Source organism: Mus caroli, unplaced genomic scaffold (assembly GCF_978045245.1).
Source record: "Mus caroli unplaced genomic scaffold, Mus_caroli_1 scaffold_12, whole genome shotgun sequence".
Classification (NCBI taxonomy): Eukaryota; Metazoa; Chordata; class Mammalia; order Rodentia; family Muridae; genus Mus; species Mus caroli.
Window position 1 is genome coordinate 47,670,396 of NW_028227267.1, and position 26,605 is coordinate 47,697,000.

The 26,605-nt window shown below is 46.2% G+C and overlaps 1 protein-coding gene across 3 annotated transcripts; it reads right to left on the reverse strand.

Moving 5' to 3' along the window:
• Positions 1–3,677: 3,677 nt before the first annotated feature.
• Positions 3,678–20,879, reverse strand: Sall2 (spalt like transcription factor 2). Of its 3 annotated transcripts, XM_029468687.2 has the most exons (3): positions 20,556–20,879; positions 5,384–8,196; positions 3,678–4,962 (listed from the first exon to the last, which is right to left on the reverse strand). In XM_029468687.2, exons 1-3 carry the CDS (start codon positions 20,626–20,628, stop codon positions 4,954–4,956), a joined length of 2,895 nt encoding a protein of 964 aa, XP_029324547.1. In that variant the 5' UTR covers positions 20,629–20,879; the 3' UTR covers positions 3,678–4,953. The 3 variants fall into 3 exon arrangements, with proteins under 3 accessions (XP_029324547.1, XP_021038015.1, XP_021038017.1); XM_021182356.2 differs by having other exon boundaries at positions 3,678–8,196; XM_021182358.2 differs by lacking the exon at positions 20,556–20,879 and adding an exon at positions 8,577–8,764 and having other exon boundaries at positions 3,678–8,196.
• Positions 20,880–26,605: the final 5,726 nt, after the last annotated feature.

A 26,605-nucleotide genomic window follows, 5' to 3' on the forward strand; every position in this document is an offset into this window, starting at 1 on the left:
TTTCTTTTTTTTTTTTTTTTAATTTATTTATTTATTATATGTAAGTACACTGTAGCTGTCTTCAGATGCGCCAGAAGAGGGCGTCAGATCTCATTACAGGTGGTTGTGAGCCACCATGTGGTTGCTGGGATTTGAACTCAGGACCTTTGGAAGAGCAGTCGGTGCTCTTAACCTCTAAGCCATCTCTCCAGCCCGTTTGCTTGTTTCTTGTGCTTGTTTTGTTTTTGGCCAAAAAGTAGAAGAGAGTCAGATAGCCAAAGGCTGTCACTTCATCAGGCTTTTGAAGACATCTGTTCTTACAGGGCATCTCAAAAGCAGTACATCTGTATGCCAAGGGGAATTTAATGGATCTTACAGATGTTTGTAAAATGCATCAGGTTGCTGAGTGGATTGTGTTTAAGAACAGTTCTATGGTGGACTTGTTAGTTGTCTCTAGGATCTCACAGGACATCCCAGTGCTGTAGGTGAGCCACTGCGCCTGTCTGAATCTGAGCCTGAGACATTGTGCTTTTATCTTTTAAAGCCAGTTATATTCTTTTAGCATGAAGGTTTAGTGATATTATGATCTTATAAAGGGGGAAAATGCTGGGTGGTGGTGGCACACACCTTCAATCCCAGAGCTCAGGGGGATCCGAGTTTGAGGCGATACACACACACACACACACACACACACACACACACACACATATATTTACAAAGCTTTGCCAGGAATTAAAAACAAAAGCTGGGGCTAGAAGGATGGCTCAGCGGTTAAGAGCACTGACTGCTCTTCCAGAGGTCCTGAGTTCAAATCCCAGCAACCACATGGGTGCCTCACAACCATCTGTAATGGGATCTGATGACCTCTTCTTCTTCTGGTGTGTGTCTGAAGGCATCGACAGTATACTCACATACATGAAATAAATAAATCTTTTTTTAAAAAAAAAAGCTGATTTTCCCTTCTTAACTCCCCCAACTTCCCAGGATTCCCATGTGCTAATGAGGGCCTCCTGCACTCCTCTGATAGGAACATCTAGAATCAAATAGTTCTGTTTTCTTATCAGAGTAAAGAATACACTTACTCACCTCTGTCTTTCTGGGAGCCTCCTGTCAGAAGTAGCAGAACAGCACCTCACCACCAAAGACTGGAGTCTCAGGACCGAGTGTATGTGGTCCAAGGCTAGCCTTCCATTCCTGTGACTCCCACTCCTGCATACCAGGAATGCAATCCTCTATCACCCCACCCAACTGGACCCGGGTTCTTTTGTTGTTGTTGTTAATTTCTTTTTGGGTTGTTGTTTGTATGTATGTCCAGGTTGGTCATCAACTCTATATACAGCCAAGGATGACTTTAGATACTTGACCCTCCTGCCTGTTTCCCAGTGCTGTAGGTGAGCCACTGTGCCTGTCTGAATCTGAGCCTGAGACATTGTGCTTTTATCTTTTTTTCTCTCTCTTTCTTTCTTTCTCTCTCTCTCTCTCTCTCTTTCTTTCTCTTTCTTTCTTTCTTTCTTTCTTTCTTTCTTTCTTTCTTTCTTTCTTTCTTTCTGGTTTTAGAGCTTTATTGTAGGAAGGTAGGGAAAAGAAGGTAGAAAGAGGGAGACCATCCATGGCCGCATTGGGGGGTGGGGGTGGGAGAGGAGGGCTAGAGATGAGAGTAAGGAAGGTGAGAGCTTCAAGAGCGTCCTTTATCTTTTAAAGCCAGTTATGTTCTTTTAGCATGAAGGTTTAGTGATGTTATGATCTTATAAAGGGGGAAAATGCTGGGTGGTGGTGGCACACACCTTCAACCCCAGAGCTCAGGGGGATCTGAGTTTGAGGCAACCCTGTAGTTCCAGGACAGCCAGGGCTACAAAAAGAAACCCTAATTTGAAACAAAACAAAAAAAAATTATTTATTAAATACCACCTCTCATACACACACACACACACACACACACACACACACATGTATATATAATTTTAGAGACACATTTCTTGACACTGGAGGTGGCTCAGGTTAAGAGTACTGACTGCTCTTCTGCTCTTCCAAAGGTTCTGGGTTCAATTCACATAATGGCTTTCAACTATATGTAACGCCAGGACCTACATCAATGCACATACAATTGAAAAAAAAAAAAAAAAGACAAGTTTCTCTGCTGGCCATTGTGGCTCAAGGCTTTAACCCACTTGGGAGGGAGAGGCAGGTGGATTTTTGTGAGTTTGAGGCCAGTAAGACCTACCTAACGAGACCCTATCACTCTCTCTTCACACACATGCACACACACACAGAGGTTCTCATGTATCCCAAGCTGGTTCTAATTCACTACATAACAGCATAACTTAGACTTCTTTCATGCATACTAAGAAAATAATCTACCAAGAGCTACACCCCTAGCTCTTTTCTTCACACTATTACTAATTTATTATTTTTCTTTTTTTTAAGATAGATTTATTTATTTATTTATTTATTTATTTATTATATGTAAGTACACTGTAGCTGTCTTCAGACACACCAGAAGAGGGCATCAGATCTCATTACGGGTGGTTGTAAGCCACCATGTGGTTGCTGGGATTTGAACTTCGGACCTTTGGAAGAGCAGTCGGGTGCTCTTACCCACTGAGCCATCTCACCAGCCCCTATTATTATTTTTCAAGAAGATGTTTTTCTATATAGCTCTGGCTGTCCTGGAACTGCTACTTATAGACCAGGCTAGCCTCAATCTCAGAAGAGATCCACCTGCCTGTGCCTTCCCAGTGCTGGAATTAAAGACGTGTACCACCATCACCCAGCTTGCATTATTGTCTTTAAAAGTTATTTTATTTCGTAGCCAGGTGTGGTGATGCATGCCTTTAATCCCAGCACTCGGGAGGCAGAGGCAGGTAGATTTCTGAGTTCGAGGCCAGCCTGGTCTACAAAGTGAGTTCCAGGACAGCCAGGGCTATACAGAGAAACCCTGTCTTGAAAAACAAAAACAAAACAAAACAAAAAAAAATTTTTTTCATATGTTTGTGTCTGCTTGAATGTGTATTTGTATGACATATGTGCGTGGTACCCACAGAAGCCAGAAGAGGGCATCATATCTCCTGGAAATGGAGGTAGCAGATAGTTATGAGTCACTACTTGGGTACTGGGAATTGAACCTGGGTCCTCTGGAAGAGCAGCCAGTGAGCCAGGGCTCTTAACTGCTGAGCCATCTCTCTAGCCCTTTGTCTGCATGCTTAATAGCCAGATCTTCCTTTATTGGTAGAACCTTTTTTCCATCTCTGATTACAATGTTGGCTCTCAAACATCATAAAGTATTATCATCTTGATCTACAGATCCACTGTTGTCAGCAGGCTGCTTGAGGTCTGGGAAAGACTGATGAACAGCCTCCAAACTCAAACAAAACAACACACACACACAAGTTGTGTTTTGGTAGGAAGTGGTTAGGGAAAAAAAAATTCCTAAAGGAATACCTAGACATTGCCTGTACACTGGGCAAGTATCTTTTGAAAAACAGAATCTGTTTTAAAAAGCCTTTCCCCCCTCACAGTGAAGTCACATCCACTGGAGGTTGTTTGGGGATGAGGCTGACTGAGGAAGTTAGGTATTTTTACACCATATGTTCAGCTTTGGCAGGAGAAAAGGGTGGGAAGAGAATCTCCACATTAGGGATTGCCAACATCACACCCCATCTGGCTATTTAGTCATAAAATAAGGAGAAACACACAAAAACTTGGCCAAAACACCTTTAATGATGAAGGAAAAAAATTCTAATATCTCCCCTCTCGGCTCTTACACATTTCACTGTGTTAGGGAGCTCTGGAGCCCACTACTTTAGAGAATCGTCATTGACATCAGCTAACAGCAAAATTCAGTCTTCTCAGAACTCCTGTTCCACAGGATCCTATGTTAAGAGTAAATACTACATCTCACTACAAGACAGAGAGACGGGGGGAAACCACTTGAAGCTCTGTCTCTCAACTTCTAGAAAAAAAATAAGACATAAGCTCTGGCCCATGGTCAGGCAAAACTGGGGGAGGAAAGGGGTTTTGAGAAGACAGCAAGGGAAATACAAGGGGTGAGGGAATAAAATAGGGAGTCATCTAAAACTAAAAACATTCTAGTGACAGGAAGCCCCCCCCCCCCTCCATGGCCCCTGGTGCCTCTGCATACCACGTCACCATTAGCTCAAAGAAAACGTTCATACTCACAAGAGCTGAACATCGAAGTCCCCTTACATCAAGTCCTGTTCTTCATCAAATAGATTCCCAGGAATGCCTGTTTTAGCAACAGCCCTCAACTCCCCATCATTGCTTAAACAACCATCCTCACCAACAAGGCTCTTTAGAGTTAGGAACTTCATACTCCCTAAACTATCACATGAGAGACCTCTTCGTAGGAAACCTGCTTGTTGGTTGAGAGGACATGATGGGAAGCTGGAGTAGTCCTGGCATCTTGACCAGCCACTATCTTTGCCTCAATGTGGCGAGTCAAGGAACATACTGCAAAAAGGATCCCAGTCCTTCACTTGTCCCTACCTTCTAGGGCGGGTCACCAATTGCTAGAATATCTTCATTGCCAGCACTCTCTGGAGCAGGGGGGGAGAAGAAAGAAGTTACAGTTTCTTCTTTCTTCCAGTGTGCTTGTTGGGCACAGCTTCAACTTCCGGAGGCTGAAGTAGGAAGGAGGCTATGTTCTCCTCTGCCTCTCTGGATCATGTCACTGGAGTCACCTTGTCAAACACAGTTCCTGGGCTTTAACAGCAATGATGGTACTAGGCCCCAAGTGGCAATGCAGGTAGATCCAGAACTCCAGGGCTCAGTGGAAAACTGGGTAGTGGTTGCAGAAAGAAAAGAAACCTACCACCCCTTACAAGCTTCTCAAGGAGGTCCCGGCCCTAGAAAGTCTTGCAGGGTGACTCGGTCAAGATCACCAAGGAGCAGCGCTGGGTCTTCCATGGACAATTGCCTGCCCCTTGGACCAAGGCTGCCACTCCAAGGGTGGGGATTCTAGTATACCTGCCAAAGGGAAAGGGAGAAGAGGAGAGAGCTCCCCCTTGAGAATGTAAAAGCTTTAGGGAATTTGTTTTCCTTAGTTACACAGAACAAAAAGGTGATAAGAATTTCTTAAGGGGACATTCTCTTTCAAAGGCAATAGGCAAGCTCAGGGACTAGAGGAGAAGCCACTAGAAACATTATGTCAGGACTTGAGAAAGGACAAGAGGAGGGTGAGTAAATCTTGGAGGTCCCTCTATGAAGCCTCTCAGGTTTCTGCTCTCTGGGTCATAGAGGACCAGGTACAGAAGCAGGCTCATGGCATGGTGGGGTCATCTTTTCGAGGGAATGGGGAGAGCCCTGGAGAAGGGATGGAGGAGGAACAGCCAGGGACCAAGGAAAGAGTAGCAATATTCGGAGGGCCATGGGGTGCAAAGGGCGGTACCTGGTGGTGAGCCAACAGCATGTGCTTCTTGAGGGTAGCACGGTCGAGGAAGCCCTGCCTGCAGAAGACACAAGTGAAGAGTGGCCCATCCTTGGGATGGGTCTTCTGATGCTCCTCCAGAGCTGTCTGGGTAGGAAAGCTCTGGCCACACACTTCACAGGCCTTCCTGCCGCTGCTCTCTCCGGGATCCTTCTTCATGGCTTCCGGTAAGTTCAGCTCTTCCACCAAAGGGGTGCTGGTGCCCTCTCCTTCTTGGGTGAGGGCTGCCATCGGGCTTGAGGTTGCCTCCAGTTTGGCTTCTTCCTCCGTGGCTCCGGAAACATCACTGGTTCCCTGCTCCATGGGTTGGGGATGATCCAGGTTGTCGGGTGGTGGCGGAGGTGGCGGCAGAGTGTGTTGAGGGGCTTTCTCATTACTGTCCATCTCCTTCACAGTGGTGGGTGCTGCTACTGATGTTGCTACTTCTTCCTCTGCCCCAGATACCTCTTCTGAGTCACCTCGTACTGATATGGCCTTCTCTCCCCCACTCTCAGAGCCTCTTCCTGCTAGGGAATCTTCATCTGTCACATCTTCCTCCTCTTCCTCATCCTCTTCCTCTTCCTCAGACATCTCCTCTTCTGGAGATGGCTGCTGAGACTGCGGCTGGGGGAAACTCCCTGGTCCAGAAGCTGTAGACTGCTCAGAGCTGTTTTCCTGGGCAGCTCCCCCACCTTCAGAAAGTGTGGAACCCCCGTTGGGGATCTGGCCCCCCAGGTGCATCCGAACATGTTGCTGCAGAGTGACAGCATTAGTGAACTTCTTCTGACAAATGGGGCAGGAGTTCTGAGCCCGGGCAGCTGGACTGGTCTTGTGACCCACGAAATGTGCGCGCAAATTGCCCCTTGTGGAGAAAGCTCGGCCACACACTTTACACTTGAAGGGCCGCTCACCTCCATGTTGGCCATAATGCAGGCGTAGAGCCCGAGGGCAACTCAGGACCCGAAGACAGATGACACACTGGTTAGGTCCAGAAGCGGAGGAGGAAGGTGCAGGGGCAGAAGTGGTGGGAGCTCCCGAGGCAGTAGACGCCACCGCCACAGCTCCTTGGCGGTCAATCTTTTCTACTAGCTGCTGCAGCTTTGAGGTCTCAGAAGGCGAAGCCCCCAAGGGTTCTAGGACATAAGGGAAGGGGAAACTTCCAGTTGACTTCAAGTGATTAGTAAGCAGTGCCCAACTCGGTAGTGATGTCACCAGCTTACTTAGCTGCATCCGGGTTGCTGAGCCACTGTCTGCTACTCCAGCGATGGCAGAGCCCTCACTCCCTGGGGGCGTGTTCTCATCCGCTTTACTCTTGGGTTCCACTGCCTTCATGAGCACAAACTTGTTGAAAGTAGGGAGCCCAGGAGCCACTGCTGTGCTTGTGCCAGTGGAGAGCAGTGTCAGGCTCTCTGTGGCACTGAGTGCTGTGGTGGAGGCCACTAGGGGTTTGCGTTCAACACCTCCGCCTGGTGTGGCTGCCTCCTCTTCTGCTTTCTCTGGTGGCACAGACATTCCATAAGGCAGCCCACTGCTGGTGATGACGTAGTCTAGGTGCTCCGGTACTGGATGTGGATTCATTTGCACATGTGGGTACTTCTCACGATGCCGGTGAAAATGTACTTTGAGGTTGCCCCGAGTAGTGAAACGGTTACCACAGACGTTGCACTTATAGGGCCTCTCACCAGTGTGGGAACGAAGGTGGATCTGTAGGGCGCTGTCACTGCCGAATACTTTTGCACAAAAGCGGCATTTGTGCCTTCCACCGGGTTTCTCCAAGGAACTGATCACTTCCCCATAGCCCAGTTCACCACTTCCGTTCTTTGGCTTCAGGAGCCCTGGGGAGGCAGCAGCCTCAAGGCCCCTTGCTGCCCCAAGACACTGAGCTGCCAGGAGTCCGGTGGTGCCTGGGAATGCCAGATGAGGTGAAGCAATCAGCTGATCCGTGCTGCCTGGCAGCGCAGGGGAAGGGGCAGGGGTGGGTTTGTGGCTCCGCCCAACCCCTCCTACAGAGAAGGGATGCTGTGATCCCAGTGGATGGTAAAGGTGGAAGAAAGCCTGCTTAGGCGGTTCAGCTCCAGAGGGGGAGGATGACGAAGAGGAAGATGCCAGTGTCTTGCCAGTTTGCGCTGGCTTGATGGGACTGAAGAGAGGCAGTAGGGGCTTGGTGGAAGAGGTAGCCCCTGTCCCAGGTAGCTCTGAGGGACTGGCAGGGGCACCCACGGTCTGCCCCAAGGAGCCAAGTAGCAGCACCTGGCGGCAGATTTGTTCAGTCATCTGCATCTGGTGAATCTGGCGCTGCTGCAGCACCCGCAACTCTTCCAAGATCAGAGGAATGTTCAAGTGGCCACTGCCTACACCTGGAGGGGGAGGGGGAGGTGGGGGAGGAGGGGGTGCAGGAGTGGATTCTGGAGGTAATGGGGTTGCTCCCAGCTTTGGACTGGCCAAGATCAGGCCCCCACCTCCCCCAGCCGCTGTACCTGTGGCAGCGACCAGGAATTGCCCAGAAGATTCCTCTCCCCTCCGCTCTGGCCCCCAAGTGGGATCCGGGGGCCCAGAGGACCCAGAATCTGGGGGATTGCTGTGCTCTGTATCCATGACCTGGGACCTACTGTGGCCCTCTGGTCGGGGCGCAGAGGAGGCTGAAGAGTTGCTGGGATTCTCCTGGCCTCCAATTATCACCATTACCGGTGGGTCAGTGCAACATGAGTTCTGGTGAGCGAGGAATTCGGTCGGGTCAGAGAATTGTGCGCAGCATTTGGCACAGACTTGAGGGTGGTCTTCCTCGCTAGCATCACCTGGGGAGAAGACAAGGAGAAAAGTGTGGGTAATGCCACAGTGTTGGATAACGGAGGCTCTAAAGAACGGGCGGCCCAGGAACCTCCGGTTAGGGTCGGAATTTAAGCTTACAGTCAGACCCTGCAGGAAGCTAGCGCTCAGACCAGATCCGACAATCGTGGTTCCTGGACACCCAGCAAAACGGGGGTTGGGGGATAGGGCGCGCACTCTCCGAGCCTCCTCCGTTACCCCTCCCCCTCCTCTGGCCCAGGAAGGGTGAGAATGGATGTGAGACCTGGGGCCTATGTGCAGAATCACACATTTTATCCGCCCACTTAAAGTCCTTACACGCGAGTGTTCCCTCGGCCCCCATCTCTGCCCAAGCCTGGCCCTACCGCACCTCCGCGCTCCGCAGGCTCCCCGCAGGGTCCCCCGAGTCGAGAGCTGCTCCCGGTTTCCTGCGCCATGGCCGTGGGAAGTGGAAGGCGGGATGGGTTAGGACACAATGGGTATCCGGTCTGGGGAGGCCGCTTTGGCGCTGCGGCAGTCTCTGCACCCAGCGGCCCAGACTGCGGAGGAGATCGGCGGTGGCGGGGGCAGGGAGCAGCGGCGGAGGGGGGGAGGGAAGCGAGAAGGCGCGGAGGAGGGGAGGAGCTGGAGCGCGAAAGCTGGTAGTGGGGAGATGGGGGAGGAGAGTTTGTGGGGGGAAGCTGCCAGGGAGGGAGACGAAAGCTGGAGGAGGCGAGAGCGGAGAGTGCGGGGGGAGGGGGCGGGGCGGGGGCAAGTCTAGGAAGCTTTACTCCGGCTCTGGGTCAGGTGTCAGTGAGGCACCTTAGGGGTCCACTGTGCCCTATCCTCTGCCAGCTCCCCACCCCAGATGTCTTTATCCTAGCTGCTTCCACTGGGTCAGCCTCAAGCCCACAGTGGGAAACATTGCCCGCTCAATAGATTAAGGCGATAGGCTTCAGTAATTTTTCTTTGGATAAAGGATCTGCTGAGCTCGGAAAACGTGGATTCCAAAGGGTGGTCAGCTCGCCTCAGAGGTCGGAGGACAAGAATGGGAGGAGCGGCCTCAAACACCCACCCCTTACCAGCTCGCACACCGCAGAATGATCTCAAGTTTTGTCTTCACCCCTACTCCCATCTTACCCTCATCTCTCTTCACAAAAGAAGTTTGGGGAGGGGGATGGGTTGCAAGATAGAATTCCCAAGGGAGTCATTTGAGGGCCCCTTCTTGAGGAACACCAAGCCCTTCCCCCAGAGTTACAGCTCAACACAAGCTAGTCCACAGGCCACACGGGCCATATACCAAATGCAGAGTTCCTACTTTTAAAAAAGCCCTCCTCTCCGGTTCGGTACCCTCTTTCCAACCCACCCCCGTCCCTAATGCGGACAATTAAAAAAGATATTAGCTTACAAAGGCCTAAGGAGGTCCACCCAGCTCCAACCCTGGGGGGAGGGGAGCTCCTTCTGAAACAATGGGGAAGATGCGGAATGGGCTTTCACAGTCTGCAGCTCAGGATCCAAAGCTCCTATCGGGCCCCAAGCGGATTTCAATTCCTAAACAGGACTGACACCTGCTCACCTCCATCGGGCCCTGCCTTTTATTCAGAGGGAGTAAATAGGGATAAGGTGCCGCAGACCAGGTATTCTGCATTCTTTTTCTTCCTTGAACTGAAATTTAAAGGGTCCCCTACTTCCTAAAAATCCTTTTTTTTTTTTTGAGACAAGGTTTCTCTGTGTGACCCTGGCTGTCCTGGAACTCACTCTGTAGACCAGGCTGACCTCGAACTCAGAAAAACGCCTGCCTCTGCCTCCCAATTGCTGGGGTTAAAGGCGTGCGCCACCACTGCCCGGCAAAATCCCGTATTTTTACGTGGAAAAAAAAAAAAAAGTGATCTCAGGTCTTGGATTTGCGTTTTGGTGGTAGCAATAAATAAACTCATATTTCTTTTTCTTTCTTTTTTCTTTTTTCTTTTTGAAATGTTCAGTGTAACCCAAGTTGACTTTGAAGTCAGCAACCTTCCTGCCTCAGCTTCCCAAATGCTAGGGCTACAACTATGGCTTCCTCAGTACTGTTTGTTTTTGAAACATGGTCTTTATAGCTGAGTCTAGTGGTAAACTCCCAACCTTCCTCAAATTCTACAATCACAGTCTTCCCAGTTCTGTTTTTGCCTGGTTGATAAGCTGGAGCCAGTTACACGGAATATGCTCCATCCCCCTTTTAATAAAAAGACAATATTTTACAGACACTATCTTTATCAGAAAAATATTTTGAAAGCAGACAAATTGCAAACCGTTTGTTTTTGTGGTGCTGGCGATGGAACTTTGTACCAAGTGACCCACCACGGAGCTGTATGCCTAGACTAGGGAATGCTTGAAGCATAGTATTAACATATGTGGGACTTTTTCCCTCCAAAAGAGAATATAAATTAGGAACTTTTTAAAATTTGAAGATTCTTAAATATTATGGATTAGGAAATTTATATTTTAATAAGAGAACCTAAGATACACATACAACTAAAATAATATCTTTTTGCTTGTTGTTTTTTTTTTTTTTTTTTCGAGACAGGGTTTCTCTGTGTGGCCCCTGGCTGTCCTGGAACTCACTCTGTAGACCAGGCGGGCCTCGAACTTACTACATAGCACAGCCTGGCTAGCCTCTTCCTGCTCCTACTACCCATGGACTCAGATTATTATAAACCTGATTCACCATGTCCACTGCATCCCAACATTGTGGGGATGAACCTAGGATCCCACAAATGCTAGAGCAAGAGCTCTTCTACTGAGCACCAGCCTCATCCTTCAGCTCCCCAATCTTGTTAATTTCTCAGTGGCATCACTGGCCTATGTCTAGGTTAAAGAGCCTTAGAGGAAGGGGAGTATGTGCCCCAATCTAATCAAAATTTCAGTACATACTTGAGAGTGGTGGCACACACCTTTGACCCCAGCACTCAGGAGGCAATTAGTTCAAAGCCAGCCTGGTCTACGTAGGGAGCTCCAGACCATCTTGGGTTATATAGTGAGACCCTGTCTTAAAAAAAAAAAAAAAAAGTAGGGCCGGGCGTGGTGGCGCACGCCTTTAATCCCAGCACTCGGGAGGCAGAGGCAGGCGAATTTCTGAGTTCGAGGCCAGCCTGGTCTACAAAGTGAGTGCCAGGACAGCCAGGGCTACACAGAAGAGAAACCCTGTCTCGAAAAAAAACAAAACAAAACAAAACAAAAAAAAGTAAACAGCTACTGTATTTATAAACTGAAAATAGCCAGGCAGTTGTGGCGCATGTCTTTAATTCCAGCAATACAAACAGAGGCAAGTGAATGAATCTCTGAGTTTGAGACCACCCTGGTCAAATAAATAAATAAATAAATAACACAATCTTATGTTTTAAAACTTTGGATAATCCCAGGGCTGGAGAAATGGCTCAGTGGTTAAGAGCATCCAGAGGTCCTGAGTTCAATTCCCAGCAACCACATGGGGGCACACAACCATCTATCCCTGGGATCTGATGCCCTCTTCCGGCATGCAGTTGTATATATAGATAGAGCACTCATTTACATAAAATAAATCTTTAAAAAAAAAAAAAGAGAGAAGAAAAGATTTAGCCTTATAAGCCTCATGAATCAGAGCACTGAAATGGATGAGCTAACTCTGTTTTTCTAAGACCTGACCCTTGCAAACGGAGATGGAGTTCAGGGTTTCAGTTTGTCCGAGACACAGCTAAGGACAGTGTGCTTTAGTTTTACAGATAAGGAAACTGAAGCTCACAGAGGTTAAGCGACTTTTCCAAGTCCACAGAGTAATTCAATGGAGCAGCAGTCACCACTCTGGCTCCTGTCCAGTTTCCCATGCGCATCCTAAAGCTGTAGAAAGGAGCCTGTGTGGCTCCTCCCTGCCCTCAAGTCAGAGAGAGGGAATCAGATGGAGACTTTCTACCGAGCGTTCGTTAATTAGCACTGAACATTTGATATCCAGTTGCTGCTCTGTCAAGTCCTTGGACAAGAAAAGAAATCCTTTTCTTTTCTTCTTCTCCTGGGAAACAGTGTCCCCTTTCTTGCTTTGTAATGAAATGTGCTTTCTGATGTGTCATTTGATCTACACCCTTTAAGGTAAGTTTAGTTCCTGGTGAAAGGTGATGTATCAGCAGCTGCTGTAAGAGGAACCACCCACTCCTAGGCACCCCTATTCACTCAGTGCCTATCCTGAAAAAGAGAGCGAGATTCTCGTGCAGACAGGGCTAAAGTCACAGAACACAGGGACATGCTAAGCAGGTGACGGTACACCTAGGTAGCAGGAAAGGGGTCTGTGATGGATGTGGACCTGCACATGCTTGTTCAAATTTACGAAGAGCTGAAAAAAATAAAATAAAATAAAATAACAAACAAACAAAAAACCAAGTAGCTTCTCTTCTAGGCCTAGTGTCCAGAAGCTGGGGGTCTAGTTCAGTAGGTAGAGTGCCTGGCACAAGCACAAACCCCTGGGTTTCAATCCCCAACATAAACCAGGCACACACACCTGTAATCCCAGCACTTTGGAGTTGGAGGCAGCTGAATCAGAAGATCAAGGGTATCCTTATTGACTTCAACATAAGTTAGTGGCTAGCCTGAACTATATAAGACACTATCTGAAAAATAAGCAAAAAACCTGGTACCCCGATAAGCTGCTTCAGGCTTGGGAGAGAATGGTTAGGAAGAACACAGTCAAAACCACATAGGGCCTGGGCAGCAGAGTGGTGTATCTAAACAGTGGCTCTCAGCCTTTACTGTCGTTAGGACTGCCTTTAGAGCTTTAGGACATTCTGATGTCTTGGGATGGGACTGTAACTCAAAAGGAGTCCCTGAGTTCAATCACAAACAGAAGAAGGAAGGGAGGGAGGGAGGGAGGGAGGGAGGAAAGGAGGGAGGGAGGGAGGGAGGGAGGGAGGAAGGAAGGAAGGAAGGAAGGAAAGAAAGAAAGAAAGAAAGAAAGAAAGAAAGAAAGAAAGAAAGAAAGAAAGAAAGAAAGAAAGAAAGAAAGAAAGAAAAAGAAAGAAAGAAAGAAAGAAAAAGGAAACAACAACAACAACACACACACACACACATACCCCAAACCAAACAAACAAAAAAACCCATCTCAAGGCTAAAATACATTCAAAGGCCCTAAGGGCAGGATCCAAGCATCTTCATTATCATCTCCATCACCATAACCATCATCATTATTATTAGTCTGAAACAAAATCTTACTACATAACTTTGAGTCTGAGACTGCAATGTAGGCTAGACTGGCCTCAAACTCAGAGATAGAACTGCTCAAGATGAACGGTGTCTGACACCACTGCCCAGTAAGCATTAGGTTTTTGTCTGTCTGTTTGTTTGTTTTTTAAAAGATTTATTTATCTATTCATTTTATTTAAATGAGTACACCATAGCTGTCTTCAGACACACCAGAAGAGAGATCCCATTACAGATGGTTGTGAGCCACCATGCGGTTGCTGGGATTTGAACTCGGGACCTCTGGAAGAGCAGTCAGTGCTCTTAACCGCTGAGCCATCTCTCCAGCCTAAGCATTAGTGTTTTATGAAGTTCCACATGTATTCCATTGTACTGCTGAAGGCTGGGAAGGAGCTTTTTAGTGGAAGAGCAATTACCTAGCACAAATTGAGGCTTTGAGTTTAATCCTAAGTGAACACATGCATGTATACACACACACACACACACACACACACACACACACACACACACACACAGAGTGGACATGAGTGCCTGTCACTCCAGCGTCTGGCTGTGTCACTATTTAATTTCTGAGCTACATAGAGTAAGACCCTGATATACATTACAGATATCAATGAGGTTAAAACTATGGTCTGCTGCTGCTGCTGTCCAGTGGCAAAGTATTATCAGTCCACGGGCCTTGGGTTCTGTGTCCAGCACATACATAATCCCAGCCCACAGCACCCAAGAAGAGGCAAGTACTCCAATAATAGAGCTTCAAGGACTATGCTCTTCAAACCTTCCCCTATTCCTCACAAGTGCTACCTGAATTAAATCACTGCTCATCGGCAGCCTCGGTAAATAGAAATAGACTTGTAAATGTTGCCAAGATCACTTTTTAGAGATTGTACCACTGTCTCTTTTCTCAGTCTTCTCTACTAAGCTCATACACGTCGTTCTTTGCCAAACCAAACTGCTATACTGAAACCTACAGATGCACCCATAGCCTGTTCCACATGGTAGATGAGAGGCAAGATGACTCAGATACCAGGTACCAAGTGAGGAAGACATTTGTGTAGAATCCAAGCACTGTCTTGAAGCTCAAAGGTATTTTAGAGATCTGACCCTTCACTGAGCACAAATAGTAAATTAAAGTCCCAGTTGGTTTTTTTTTTTTTCTCTTTTCAATTTGAGGAGAATCTCTGACTCTGTCTCTCTGTCTCTCTTCCTCTCTTCCTTTCTTCCTTTCATCTTGTCTCTCTGTAGCCCTGGATGGCTTGAAACTCATTCTGTATACCAGGCTACCTGGAACTCACAGAGATTCATTTAACTTTTTCTCCTGAGTGCAAAGATTAAAACTGTGTAATTGTGTGCCACCATGCCTTATTCTTATTCTTTTTTCTTTTCTTTTCTTTTCTTTTTTTTTTTGAGACAAGGTTTCTGAGTAGCCTTGGCTATCCTGAAACTGGCTCTGTGGACCTAGGTTGGCCTCAAACTCAGAGATCTGCCTCCCTCTGCCTCCAAGTTTTGGGATTAAATGGATGCATTTGCTGTTCTTGCAGAGGACCCAGGTTTGGTTCCCAGCACCCACAGGGGAGCTCACAACTGACTGTAACTCCAGTTCTACAGGATCTGACCCCCTCTGACCCCCTCTTCTGGCCTCTACAAGCACCAAGCACACATGTAGAACACTGGCATATATGCAGGTAAAACACCCATACACATAAAATAAAATAAAGACATTAATAATAAAAATAATGAAATGAAGACAGCTAGATGTGGTAGCACATGCCTTTAATCTCAGCATTCAGGTGACTGAGGCAAACAGATCTCTTGTGAGTTCAAGGCCAGCTAGGGCTACTTAGTGAGTGAGACCCTGTCTCAGAATAAACAACAAACAAACAAACAAGTCAGTGTAGGGCAGCTGATGATGGAGGAGTGGGAAGGAATAAAATGAAGGAAGTGCAAGAACAGAACTGTGGAGCACAGCCCCTGCATGTGTCCCTGGTGAGCACTATGGTCTGGCAGCCCACACCTGAGATCCACATGGGTATGGATGTTGGCATAAGCTTCTGATCCCAGGCCTGGGGAGGCTGAGGCAGAAGGATCAGGGGTTCACAGAGAGCCAGTCTGAGCTACAGTGATGCCATCACCAAAACAAAACCAAGCAACCAAAACACAAAACAAAATGAGGAGTGGGGGGTGGGGTGGGTGGGGTGGGTGGGGTGGGTGGGGTTCCCTTCCTTGAAAACTTAGGAAAGAAAGAATTTGTCCAGGGTTAAAAGGTCATATCATATATCCTTGAGCACCAGACTAGTTTAATTTTTTTTTTTCCGGGACAGGGTTTCTCTGTGTAGCCCTAGCTGTCCTGGAACTCACTCTGTAGACCAGGCTGGCCTTGAATTCAGAAATCCACCTGCCTCTGCCTCCCAAGTGCTGGGATTAAAGGCATGCACCACTGCCCAGCTCCAGTTAATTTGAAAACCCAGTTTTCTCCAAAGGAGGGCGAAGGGCAGTGTGATGCATGTCTTTAATCCCAGCATTTAGGAGGCAGAGACAAGCAGATCTCTTTGAGCTTGAGGCTAGCCTGGTCTACAGAGTACCAAGACAGCAAAACAAACAGAGAAAATCTGTCTCAAGGACAAACAAACAAATGAAGAAAAACAAAAAACAAAAAAGAAAGAAAGAAAAAGAAAAAGTGGGTTTTCTGTTTCCTTATCCCAAATTCTAGCCAAGGCTAAGTCAGTCAGTCTCTCTTGCTGTCTCCCATCATTTCTTGACAGTCTAGAGTTGCTCATACTGGCCTTGAACTCACGATCATCCTGCTTCACGCACAACACAGACTCCTGAATTACTTTCTGTCCACTTAGAGATATATTCTTTCTGACGGCCACTGCAGCAGGTACCTAAAACTGAAGTCTCTGTGGGTTCAGAAGCCTGAGAGATGAGCCCTGTCTCTCATGTGTAAGGTGCCCTATTTTTGCCTTCCTTGCCTTTGCTATTCTTGCTGTTTGCCAGCTCCCTTCTCTCCCTCCAGGTCTGCGTGGCGGCTGTCCTGGTTTCTCCTCACTAAATATCTGGGCTTCTGATCATTCCCCAGATGTACCAGTTAACATTTCCTCCAGTGATGTCCCTTATGCCCTCTAATTCTGATATCTAGACTCTGTGGGGGAGAGACTCTTGTTCTTTCTCCCGAGTTTTTGAGTAAGTAGACTCTTTCCTGCTCATCACTTATGTGTGGGAAGTATTCTGTTAGGTTTTGATGTTCTCATCAGGGAGCTGTGCAAGAAGAAAGTGGGAAAATAGGTTTCTCAGGGCCGTTTCTTAAAGGCACAATAGAAATGCACTCCAAGTTTACAGATAAGCAAAGGACGGATGGCAGGCAGGTCTTATTTAGTGTAATCATTGCTTTGTGTGTAGATAAAACCAAGGGCCTCACACACGCTCTTTCCCTGAGTTACATCCCGAATCCTTCCTGTCTAACTCTGGGCCATGCTCTGGGGTGGAAGGCAAGGTTAGAAACATAATGATGGCATGGTTATTAGTAGATTCTGTGTAAATGATAAGGCAGAGCTCCCCATGAATGCAAGGCAATCTCTTTAGCTCTCCACTATAGCCCAATCCTTTTAGAGACACCCCTATGACGAGGAGAGAACAAGAATTTATATGTTACATGCTTATAAGAAAGGAGAGAGTTTTAGATAGCCATATCAATTGCAGAAGAGAACCAACAGGCCTCTATTCAGGTCATGAAAGGAGACTAGATAAGAAAATCAATCTCCAAGGAGTTCTGATATGAAAACCCTTAGGAGTTCTTTCTGTTCCCTCGCTCCCTCCCTCTCTCTCTCTCTCTCTCTCTCTCTCTCTCTCTCTTTCTTTCTTTCTCTTTTCTTTGATGGTCTGGGTCTCACAGAGATCGAACTGTCTCTGTCTTCTCAGCACTGGGATTAGAGTACCACCATGCCCAGAACTTTAGGAGTTCTTAAGGTAGATTTTTAAAAAATATTTATTTATTGGGCTATATAGGTGGCTCAGGGGTTTAAGAGCACTGACTGCTCTTCCAGAGGTCCTGAGTTCAATTCCCAGCAACCACATGGTGGCTCACAACCATCTATAAAGGGATCTGATACCCTCCTCTGGTGTGTTTGAAGACAGCTACAGTATACTCTTATACATAAAATAAATAAATATTTTTTAAAAAATGTATTTATTTCTATTTTATAGTTATGAGTGTCTTGCATGCATCTATGTATACACACCACTTTTGGGCCTGGTACCCATGGAAGCCAGAAGAGGGCAATGGGTACCCTGGCACTAGAATTACAGATGGTTGTGAGCTGCCATGTTGGTACTGTGAATCTAAATTGGGTCCTCTGGTAAAGCAATCAGTGCTCTTATGCCTTAGAGCAAATCTTTAAAACAAGCAAACAAACAAACAAGCAAAAAAATCCAACAACAATCAAGGCTAGGCAAGTCTACAGATTCAAGTTCTAGGACAGCCAAAGCTACACAGAGAAACCCCATCTCAAAAAAATCAAAACAAAAAATTTGTTTATGATTTATTATTATTGTAGTAGTATTTATGTGCGCGTGCATATGCCATGGACCAACTGTTTCTCAACCTGTGTGTTTCGACCGACCTCTTAGAGACCCTTGCACAAGGGTCGCCTAAGACCATCAGAAAACAGAGACTTACATGATGCTTCATAACAGTAGCAAAATTACAGTTACGCAGTAGCAACACAAATGTTATGGTTGGGGCCACCACATCGTGAGGAACTGTGTTAAAGGGTTGCAGCATTAGGAAGGCTGAGGACCACTGCCATGGACAGAGAGCTGAAGTCAGCACTTTCCTTCTGCTTAAGGCAGATCCCTATGTTACCTTTGGCCTCTCCTACCAATGCAAAGTTTATCTACCTAAATTTTCTTGCTTCATATTGTGTAAGCCTTTCTGGTTTCTATAGGAATGGATTTACAGCAGCGTCACTACACTTCCAGGTATCCAGAGCCCTCCCAGTCACACTGTACCCTAAAAGGCTCGAGAATCCACCCACGGCAGCTGCTGGATACCCTCTGACTTGTGCAGAAAACTTTCCCTCAGCCACAATGTGGGGAATGGGTGAGCAGATGGGAGGAAGGCGAGGAGAACATGCCTCTTGGGGGTTGGGGGTGGCGTTCAGCACAGTTCCACAATTGAACCAGCAGGGGAGCAGGACTGAGAGGCAACTCTCAGGCTCTAGGGGAAATCTCCTATAGAGCTCCAGGAAGAAACATCCGGCCTATAGCAGCATTAAGGAGGCTTAATGTGTCTCATGGGGGAAGGATGCCATCACCATAGAACCTCTAAATATGGGCACAGTGGGATCTCAGCCAAGCAATGGCTTGGGGAAGATGGTTCCTACCCCAAACTTAACTTGTTTGTTAAGGTTTCATTGTGCATGCCGCACTGACTCGACCTAAAGTCATTTTTGTAGAGTGGAAACAAGTTCAGTCCATAATTCATTCTAGTTGCCACAAATACAGTCCCCCAGAGCCCTGCGTGTGTTATAAAGGCATACTGAGGTCCCCGAGTGGTCACTGCCCTCACATGTGATAACTGCAATATTCCTTCTCACTAAGTACTTATGGTAAGTATGTCTCTAAGAAATGTCATTTATGCTGGCCATTTCCCCAAAGAGCTTACACAGGTTAATAAGGTAACTATTGTACTCATCCATCTCTGTTTAACAGATGAGGAAACTGAGGCACAGAGAAGCAAAACCAAGCTTGTATAGCTAGCATAGAGGGAGAACTGGGTTTGTCCAAAAAAAAAAAAAAAAAAAAACCAATCCTGAAAATATGGCTTCAGAACCCTTATGCATAACCTTATTTTATATATTTTGAGTCATACCATGTGTTTGCTAAGCAAAAGACTGGCCCCAGGGTTGGACTTTCTGACTTCCATGTTGTGAGCACACATGTAGCTATACTACTTAATCCAAAACTGTCTTGAGTCTCAGACTCATCTAGACATAGATACCTATTCCTGGCTCAGCCTTAGACAGTGTGTATCACCAGCCTTAGGGATATAAGCATCCAGATACATAATTTTTTTCCCGCTGACCATGTCTTCGGTTGTCTCCGAGGCATCGGACAATCAGTTCCTAATATCCTCCTCTTCCTATCATGGCCTTTCACATGCTGGAGTTGTCTAAGACTGCACAGACATTTGCATTCTGTTGTGCCGGGGCATGGCTGTAATCACAGCACACAGAAGGCAGAGAGGCTGGAGGATCACCAGTTTAAGGCCAGCTTGGTTACAGCTCCATAGCCTGTTCTCTTCTCCCAGAGGAAATGTGTTGATTAAAAGAAACATACAGCAACTTAGCATGATGGTGCACATTTGTTCAGATGTCTGAGACAGGAGAATTGCCAAAAGTTCCAGGCCAACCAGGGCTGTATAGTGACTATAGAGCTAGTCTGGGCAACATAAGCAGATCGTCCCAGAAACTAAAAAATAAATAGCAAGATCCTTATACAGTGATAGTGTATATGAACAGTTATATTAACTCGCACGTTAAATACCATCTTTGCCTCCCTTAAAACACAAACCTGAGTCCCTTTACAGGGCTGTCTTTCAGTTTCCCTTCGGATAAGGAGGAGCACACCCCCAAGCTAGCCTGCATTCTGACCGACATTAGCTTTCTTCCTCTGGGAGTTCTGCTCTCAGCCCAGCGCAACAATGAGAAACTTTATTCTCTTCCCCCCTCAGGGGAACCTTCACGTTTATCCAATTCATTCTCTTGCAACCCAACTCTCCAGAAAGAAGAGGGGGAAATCCCATCCCTAAGAGACGGGTCTTCAGGTCTGAGGACGTTACTTAGCAACGGCACAAAGACCAGCGAGCAAAGAAGGACTTGGAGAGAAAACTCTTGGGTAGAGAGACAGAGCCAGTTTGAAAACTACATTTCATCCGGAGAAAAGCAAGGAAAACACAAACAGAATGAATCCCGACAACAGCCAAGGGGGGTATCTCCTTTGCACGAGCCCTCTCCTCATCCTCAAGTCTAGAGTCCTTCACATCCCCAGTGACCAAGTCCTGCTCAGGTTTGGCTCATGGCCGAGGTGCCCTCCATTGCCCTGGCCTGAACCATGCAGGCTTTGAATCCTACCCACTCCCCAATCCCCGCTACCTCCTGCCCCCAGCACCCACCGTTCTCAGATGCGCTGGGACCTTCACAGTCCGAGATTAACTGTTGGGGTCTCCGTTGCTTTCGCCGAGACATTCCCGAGTAGTGAGCGGTATGAGAGGGACGGCACCTCACTGCGCACTGAGTTTTAATGGGGTGACCTGGTCCGATCACCCTGTCTAGTCTGAGGCCAACGGGTATCGGTCCCCCAGTGCAAATCACTGAGAAGCAGAGGAATTCTCCCGTCCCAGAGACGGACTGACTAGTGTGACTCTTTCCCGACTCCCTTTCTCTCTCAATCTCCCAAGTCTTTAAAGGAGAGACGCCCCCTTTTTTCCCCTTCAGCTTCTTCCCAACGCTCCTGCAGCTCCTATTGTAAAAGCAAAAATCCTAATCTTTCCGCACACTCTTTTCTTTTGTACTGCAGAGGAAGGGATTTAACCCTCTCCTCCCTGCCAGGACTCTGCCGGCCTCACTGGGACTGCCCAAGGATTGCTGTTCCAACTCTTCTCCCAATATCTTCCTTTTGGAGCCTTTTGATTTTTCCATAATTGTGCCTTGACGAAGCTCAGCTTCTGGGTTAGAAACTTCAACACAAACTTTCTCATATATATTGATTTTTTTCAGGCCAAGAAGTCAGCTATTGCCAGATGAAAATGGGAATATGTAAAGATTGGTAGACTGAGTAAAAATAGACATTATAATAATCATGTAGATATAGCTTTAATAATTTATACAGATCCCCACTTCTATGATGTATTTTAGTACTAAAATTCTTGAAATTAACTCAGTAGCTTTTAAATTTTTTAATGAAAAAGTTATTACTGTGTATGTGTGCATGATTCATGTGTGAATGAGCATTCCTGATCCGACATGAATGAAGGAACGTGTAAATCAAAAGACAACTTTGTGGGGAGTTGGCTTTCTCCTTACATCTGGATCCCAGTTTTGGGGATCCAACTCAGTTTGTCAGACTTGATCAGCAAGGGCTGAGACAATTTGTGCCAGCCCACAGCAGCGCCCCCTCCCCATACACAACACACACACACACACACACACACACACACACACACACACACACACATTTTGTAGGTCTGGCTGGCCTGGAACTTACTGTATAGACAGACAGGTTGGCCTCAAATTCACATTGACCTGGCTGCCTCTGCCTCCTAAGCGCTAGAATTACAGGTGTGTGTGTCACCACATACAACATCCACAGCAGGTTTTTATAAGAATGCTCTGTGCGGGAGATCCCAGTTACAAAGAAACCAGAAGGTGCATGGAGGTTAGATAGCCTTCCCAAGACTACACAAATAAATAAATAATAAATAAATAAATAAACCCAAAAACCCAGGGCATATTTTATGGTGGCAGGAAAGAGTGTCAGGAGACAGCTCGTGTGAAAAGAAATTTTATTTAAAATAGCACTGTGGGCAGCTATCTCTCCTGGTCCTGTCCAGGTCTTTCAGTGGAAAGGATGCTAGGATGCTTGTGAGAAGACAGGAGAGCAGATGATTTCCTTCTGCGCTTCAGAATAAAGTCTGAGAGGAGGCTGTGCTGAATCCGTGGGTCCTCTTTAATATCTTCACAGGTAGGAAATAACAGTCAAGGATTCTGTGTAAAAGACTTCTTGTAGATGTCAAATTAGACTTTTTTAATAAGTTGGCAGGTAGGCTGTGCTGCAGTTTACCAGCAGAGCATTTGCCTAGCGCAGTGAATGGCTTTAGTTTAATCCCCATCACCAAAGGGGAAAAACAAAAAGGAGGAATTCACCCAGCTGGGCACACTGTTGCGCACCTGCATTCCTAATACCCAAGAATTTAGGAGATCCTAAATTTAAGGTTAGCACCAGCTACACATATAGATGCTTAGTCAGAAAAACAGTAACAGGTTGTTGTTGTTGTTGCTGTTGTTGTTGTTGTTTTGAGATAGGACTTTTACTCGGTAGCCCAGGCTAACTTGGAATTCACTCTGTAATCTAAGCTGGCCTGGAACTCACAGCAGTCCTCCTGCCTTGACCATTAGAGCACAGTATTTATCGGCATAAACCACACTCAGCCTCAGCCACAAGTCTCCAGTCATCTACCCTATTCTTCTCCTCCTTCTTCTTCTTCTTCTTCTTCTTCTTCTTCTTCTTCTTCTTCTTCTTCTTCTTCTTCTTCTTCTTCTTCTTCTTCTTCTTCTTCTTCTTCGTTTTTTTGTTTTTTGTTTTTCAAGACAGGGTTTCTCTGTGTAGCCCTGGCTGTCCTGGAACTCACTTTGTAGACCAGGCTGGCCTCAAACTCAGAAATCTGCCTGCCTCTGCCTCCAGAGTGCTGGGTCTAAAGGTGTGAGCCACCACGCCCGGCTTTGTTCTTTAACTTCTAATTATGGCGTCTTCCCTGGGCGAGTAGTATTGGGTCTAGAATATCCCAGTCATCCTCTAGTCATAATATCCGAATTCCCTTGTTTAACCATGTATACATTTTCTCTTCTGGCTCAGGCAGGACAACATTTGAAACACCAATTAGAAAAGCATTATTTTTTCCTTTTATGTTGATGATGCAAAGCTCTGTTGTCTCAACAAGTCCGGGCTAGTGTGACAAATACTAAAAGAGAGAAAGAAGGCAGCTGGTGCTAGAAGCGATGCTAGCATTGAGGAGGAGGAAGATGCCACTTGTGGAGATATTTGGCAACTCTTTGCTCCCCGTTCGTGGAGTTCCCAGAATCTCTGCTATTTTACCAGATGTTTAGTGTCAGATCCTGAGCTGCTGCCTCACTCTCTGTTTTTGGAAGTCCCGTTCCTCACATTTTAACACATTATTTTAGTGGACCATTGTAGGTGAGGCAGGAAAGATTCTAGCTTTTCAATAAAATGGACTGTGTCCTGTTACCCTCTTCCTCTTGTTTGCACCGTTTATTCCCTTTGTGAGGAAGAAAAAGGAAGAGCAGACACACAGCATTCTGCTTTTCTCAGACATCTGTGTGACATCTAAAAGGGCATACTTGGGGACCCGTATTTGTCTTTTTTTTTGAGTCTCGGCCATCTTCATCTTTTCCTATTTTCCCTCTTTTTGCCGGCCTTATTATGAAAGGAAGGTCTCTTTCCCCTCCTCTCCATTCTTCCACCTCCTCCTCTTTACCACATTTTTTTTTCTCTTTTTTACCTCTCCATTGTGGCCTCTTGACCTCCCTTCAGAATTACAAAAGTAGAATCCTTGAAGAGATGCTGCTGAGGGAATGTTAATGAGCCTTCCCCACAAAGGGGCAAAGACTTTACTTCACTGAGTTGGAAAAAAAAGCCCCTTTCAAAAGGGATTTCTGTGTGTGGTGAAGTGGAGAGGGGAGGGGAAGGGGAAAGAGGGAGGGAGAAGGAAAGAAAGGACAGGAGAGAAAGAATGAAAGGAGAGATAGAAATGGAAAAAAGGAAGAGACCTGTGACAAGAAAACATGAGTGTAGCAATCTTTCTCCTTCAATCTGTGATCTAATTCTTGGAAAATGTAACTAAGGACTTAGTTTCCAAGACCCTGAAGAGGTTCTCAAGGGCACTGGAAATGATACACAATAGGAAAAAGAGACTTTTTCCACCACTGGCACTGTTTGATCCTCCTGGCAGCCTGAGGTTTGGGGGATATTCTAGATGAGAAGCTGGTAGTTTTGAGATTCTATACGATATTTTCTAATATTTATCAGCATTTCCAGTTTGGGTTTCCTTATTGTCTATTGGTCTAATGAGTTATAGCACTGGCTTATAGTATTGTTAAGGTCGCTAGTTCCCCCAAGTCAGACTGATTGAGCATAAAACAGTTCCCTCATTTGTGTATAAAGATTGTTTCTGGATTTGCTAAAATGTATATGAAGGGGCCAGAAAAATAGTTCATGGGGTAAAACACATCTACTGTATAAATCTAATGATCCCAGGTCAGTCCCTGAAACCTGTGGTGGGACAGAATAACTCCCAAAAGTTGTTCTCTCACCTTCACATGCATGCTGTGGTACCCACACTCACACATGTATCATACATACACACATATATGCACTTTCATTCACACACACACACACACACACACATCATACACACAAACACATATACATGTACATCAATACTCACATCATATACACATGGACCAGACAAATCCACTCTTATATGTATGCATGCACACATATACACAGAACACATATACATCTTACACAGAGACACACAGACACACACACACACAGACACACACACACACAGACACACACAGACACACAGACACACACACACACACACACACACACGCACACACACACACACACACAATAATAATGAGGTGTGTCTGGCTCCTTTGTGGAGCACTGTGCCTATTTGTCACTTCTTCCCCAGTCTTCTTTTCTGAAACAACACGGACTAAACCCCCTGCTGCTTCTTGGTAAGCAGACATTCCTGCCTGCTGGGCTTGTCTTTTCTAGGCTGATCTGAACACCAAGAACCCATACCATGGTTTCCAGACCATTTTATATTTCCTCCGGTCTCATTAGCCCTCCTCCTCCTCCTCCTCCTTTTTTTTTTTTTTTTTTTTTTTAACTGTAGCTCTGGCTAGGCCTCAAACTCAAACTCCCAGAGGCCACACTTGGATCATCTGGTTTGTTGGCATCTAACTTCTGGAGTTCTTCATATGCTGTGGATGTTGGCTCTCTATTGGGTGTAGGATTAGTGAAGATTCTACTTGTCCCAATCTGTAGGCTGCCATTTTTCCTATTGACAGTGTCCCTTGCCTTACAGAAGCTTTTTAGTCTCATGAGGTCCCATTTATTAATTGTTGTTCTTGGAGCCTGAGCCATCGGTGTTCTGTTCAGGACATTGTCTCCTATATCAATGAATTCAAGGCTATTTCCTACTTTCTCTTCTATCAGATTTAGTGTGTCCAGTGTTATGTTGAGGTCCTTGATCCACTTGGACTTGAGCTTTATACAGAGAGATAAGAATGGATCCAGGCTAGCAGTGGTGGTGCACGCCTTTATTCCCAGCACTGGGGAGGCAGAGGCAGGTGGATTTCTGAGTTTGAGTCCAGCCTGGTCTACAAAGTGAGTTCCAGAACAGCCAGAGCTACACAGAGAAACCTTGTCTGGAAGAAACCACACACACACACACACACACACACACCACAAAAAAATTTCCATTCCATTTTAGAGACCCCTCCTGGGAAAGGAAGCCTTTGGTGACTAACTTAATTACGGAAAAAAATTCCTTCTCCTTTTGTGCTGGGCATTGATCTTTAGATTGAAGTTTTAAGTATCCCCTAAGCATGCCCCTTTCCTGAATGGTGCCACTATTCTTGCTGGTATCTAATTCCTAGTTGTCAATACTTTAAATGCAATTTTTTTTTTTTCAAGACAGGGTTTCTCTGTATAGCCCTGGCTGTCCTGGAACTTACTCTGTAGACCAGGCTGGCCTCGAACTCAGAAATCCGCCTGCCTCTGCCTCCCAAGTGCTGGGATCAAAGGTGTGCGCCACCACTGCCTGGTAAATGCAAATATTTTTAATATGTCCTTGGTAAAATCTATTCATCCACATTCACTAGTTGAACAGATGGTCTCATTAGCATATACCAGGTTTTATATAACCTCATTATGATATTTTTATACATGTATATAATGTATTTTATCATATTTATACCCTGTACTAATCAGAGAACTCTAGAAAAAATAGCTGATAGAATGAGTATACACACACACACACATTTGTGATATAGTAGAGTGGCTTATAGCCTGTGGTCTGACTATTCTGACAATGGCTGCCTCTCCAATCCAAGAAGCCAACTGTTGTTTGGTTTCCGAGGCTTGGTATCTCAGATGGTCTTAGTTCTGCAGAAGTGGGCTCTAATGACAGTGAAGGAATGAATTTGCCAGTGAGAGTGAGGGCAAGCAGGGAAAGGCCAGCATTCCTTTTTCCCACAGCCTTTATACAGGCTGTGACCAGAAGGTGTGCCCCAGAAGGAGGGTCTCTTACCCCAAAGATCCAGATTTAGGGTTGCTCTTTCCACTTCAAATGATTCAATAATAACAATTAAAAACCCCAGCCCTTTCCTGTGCTCCCCCTTCCTCCTGATC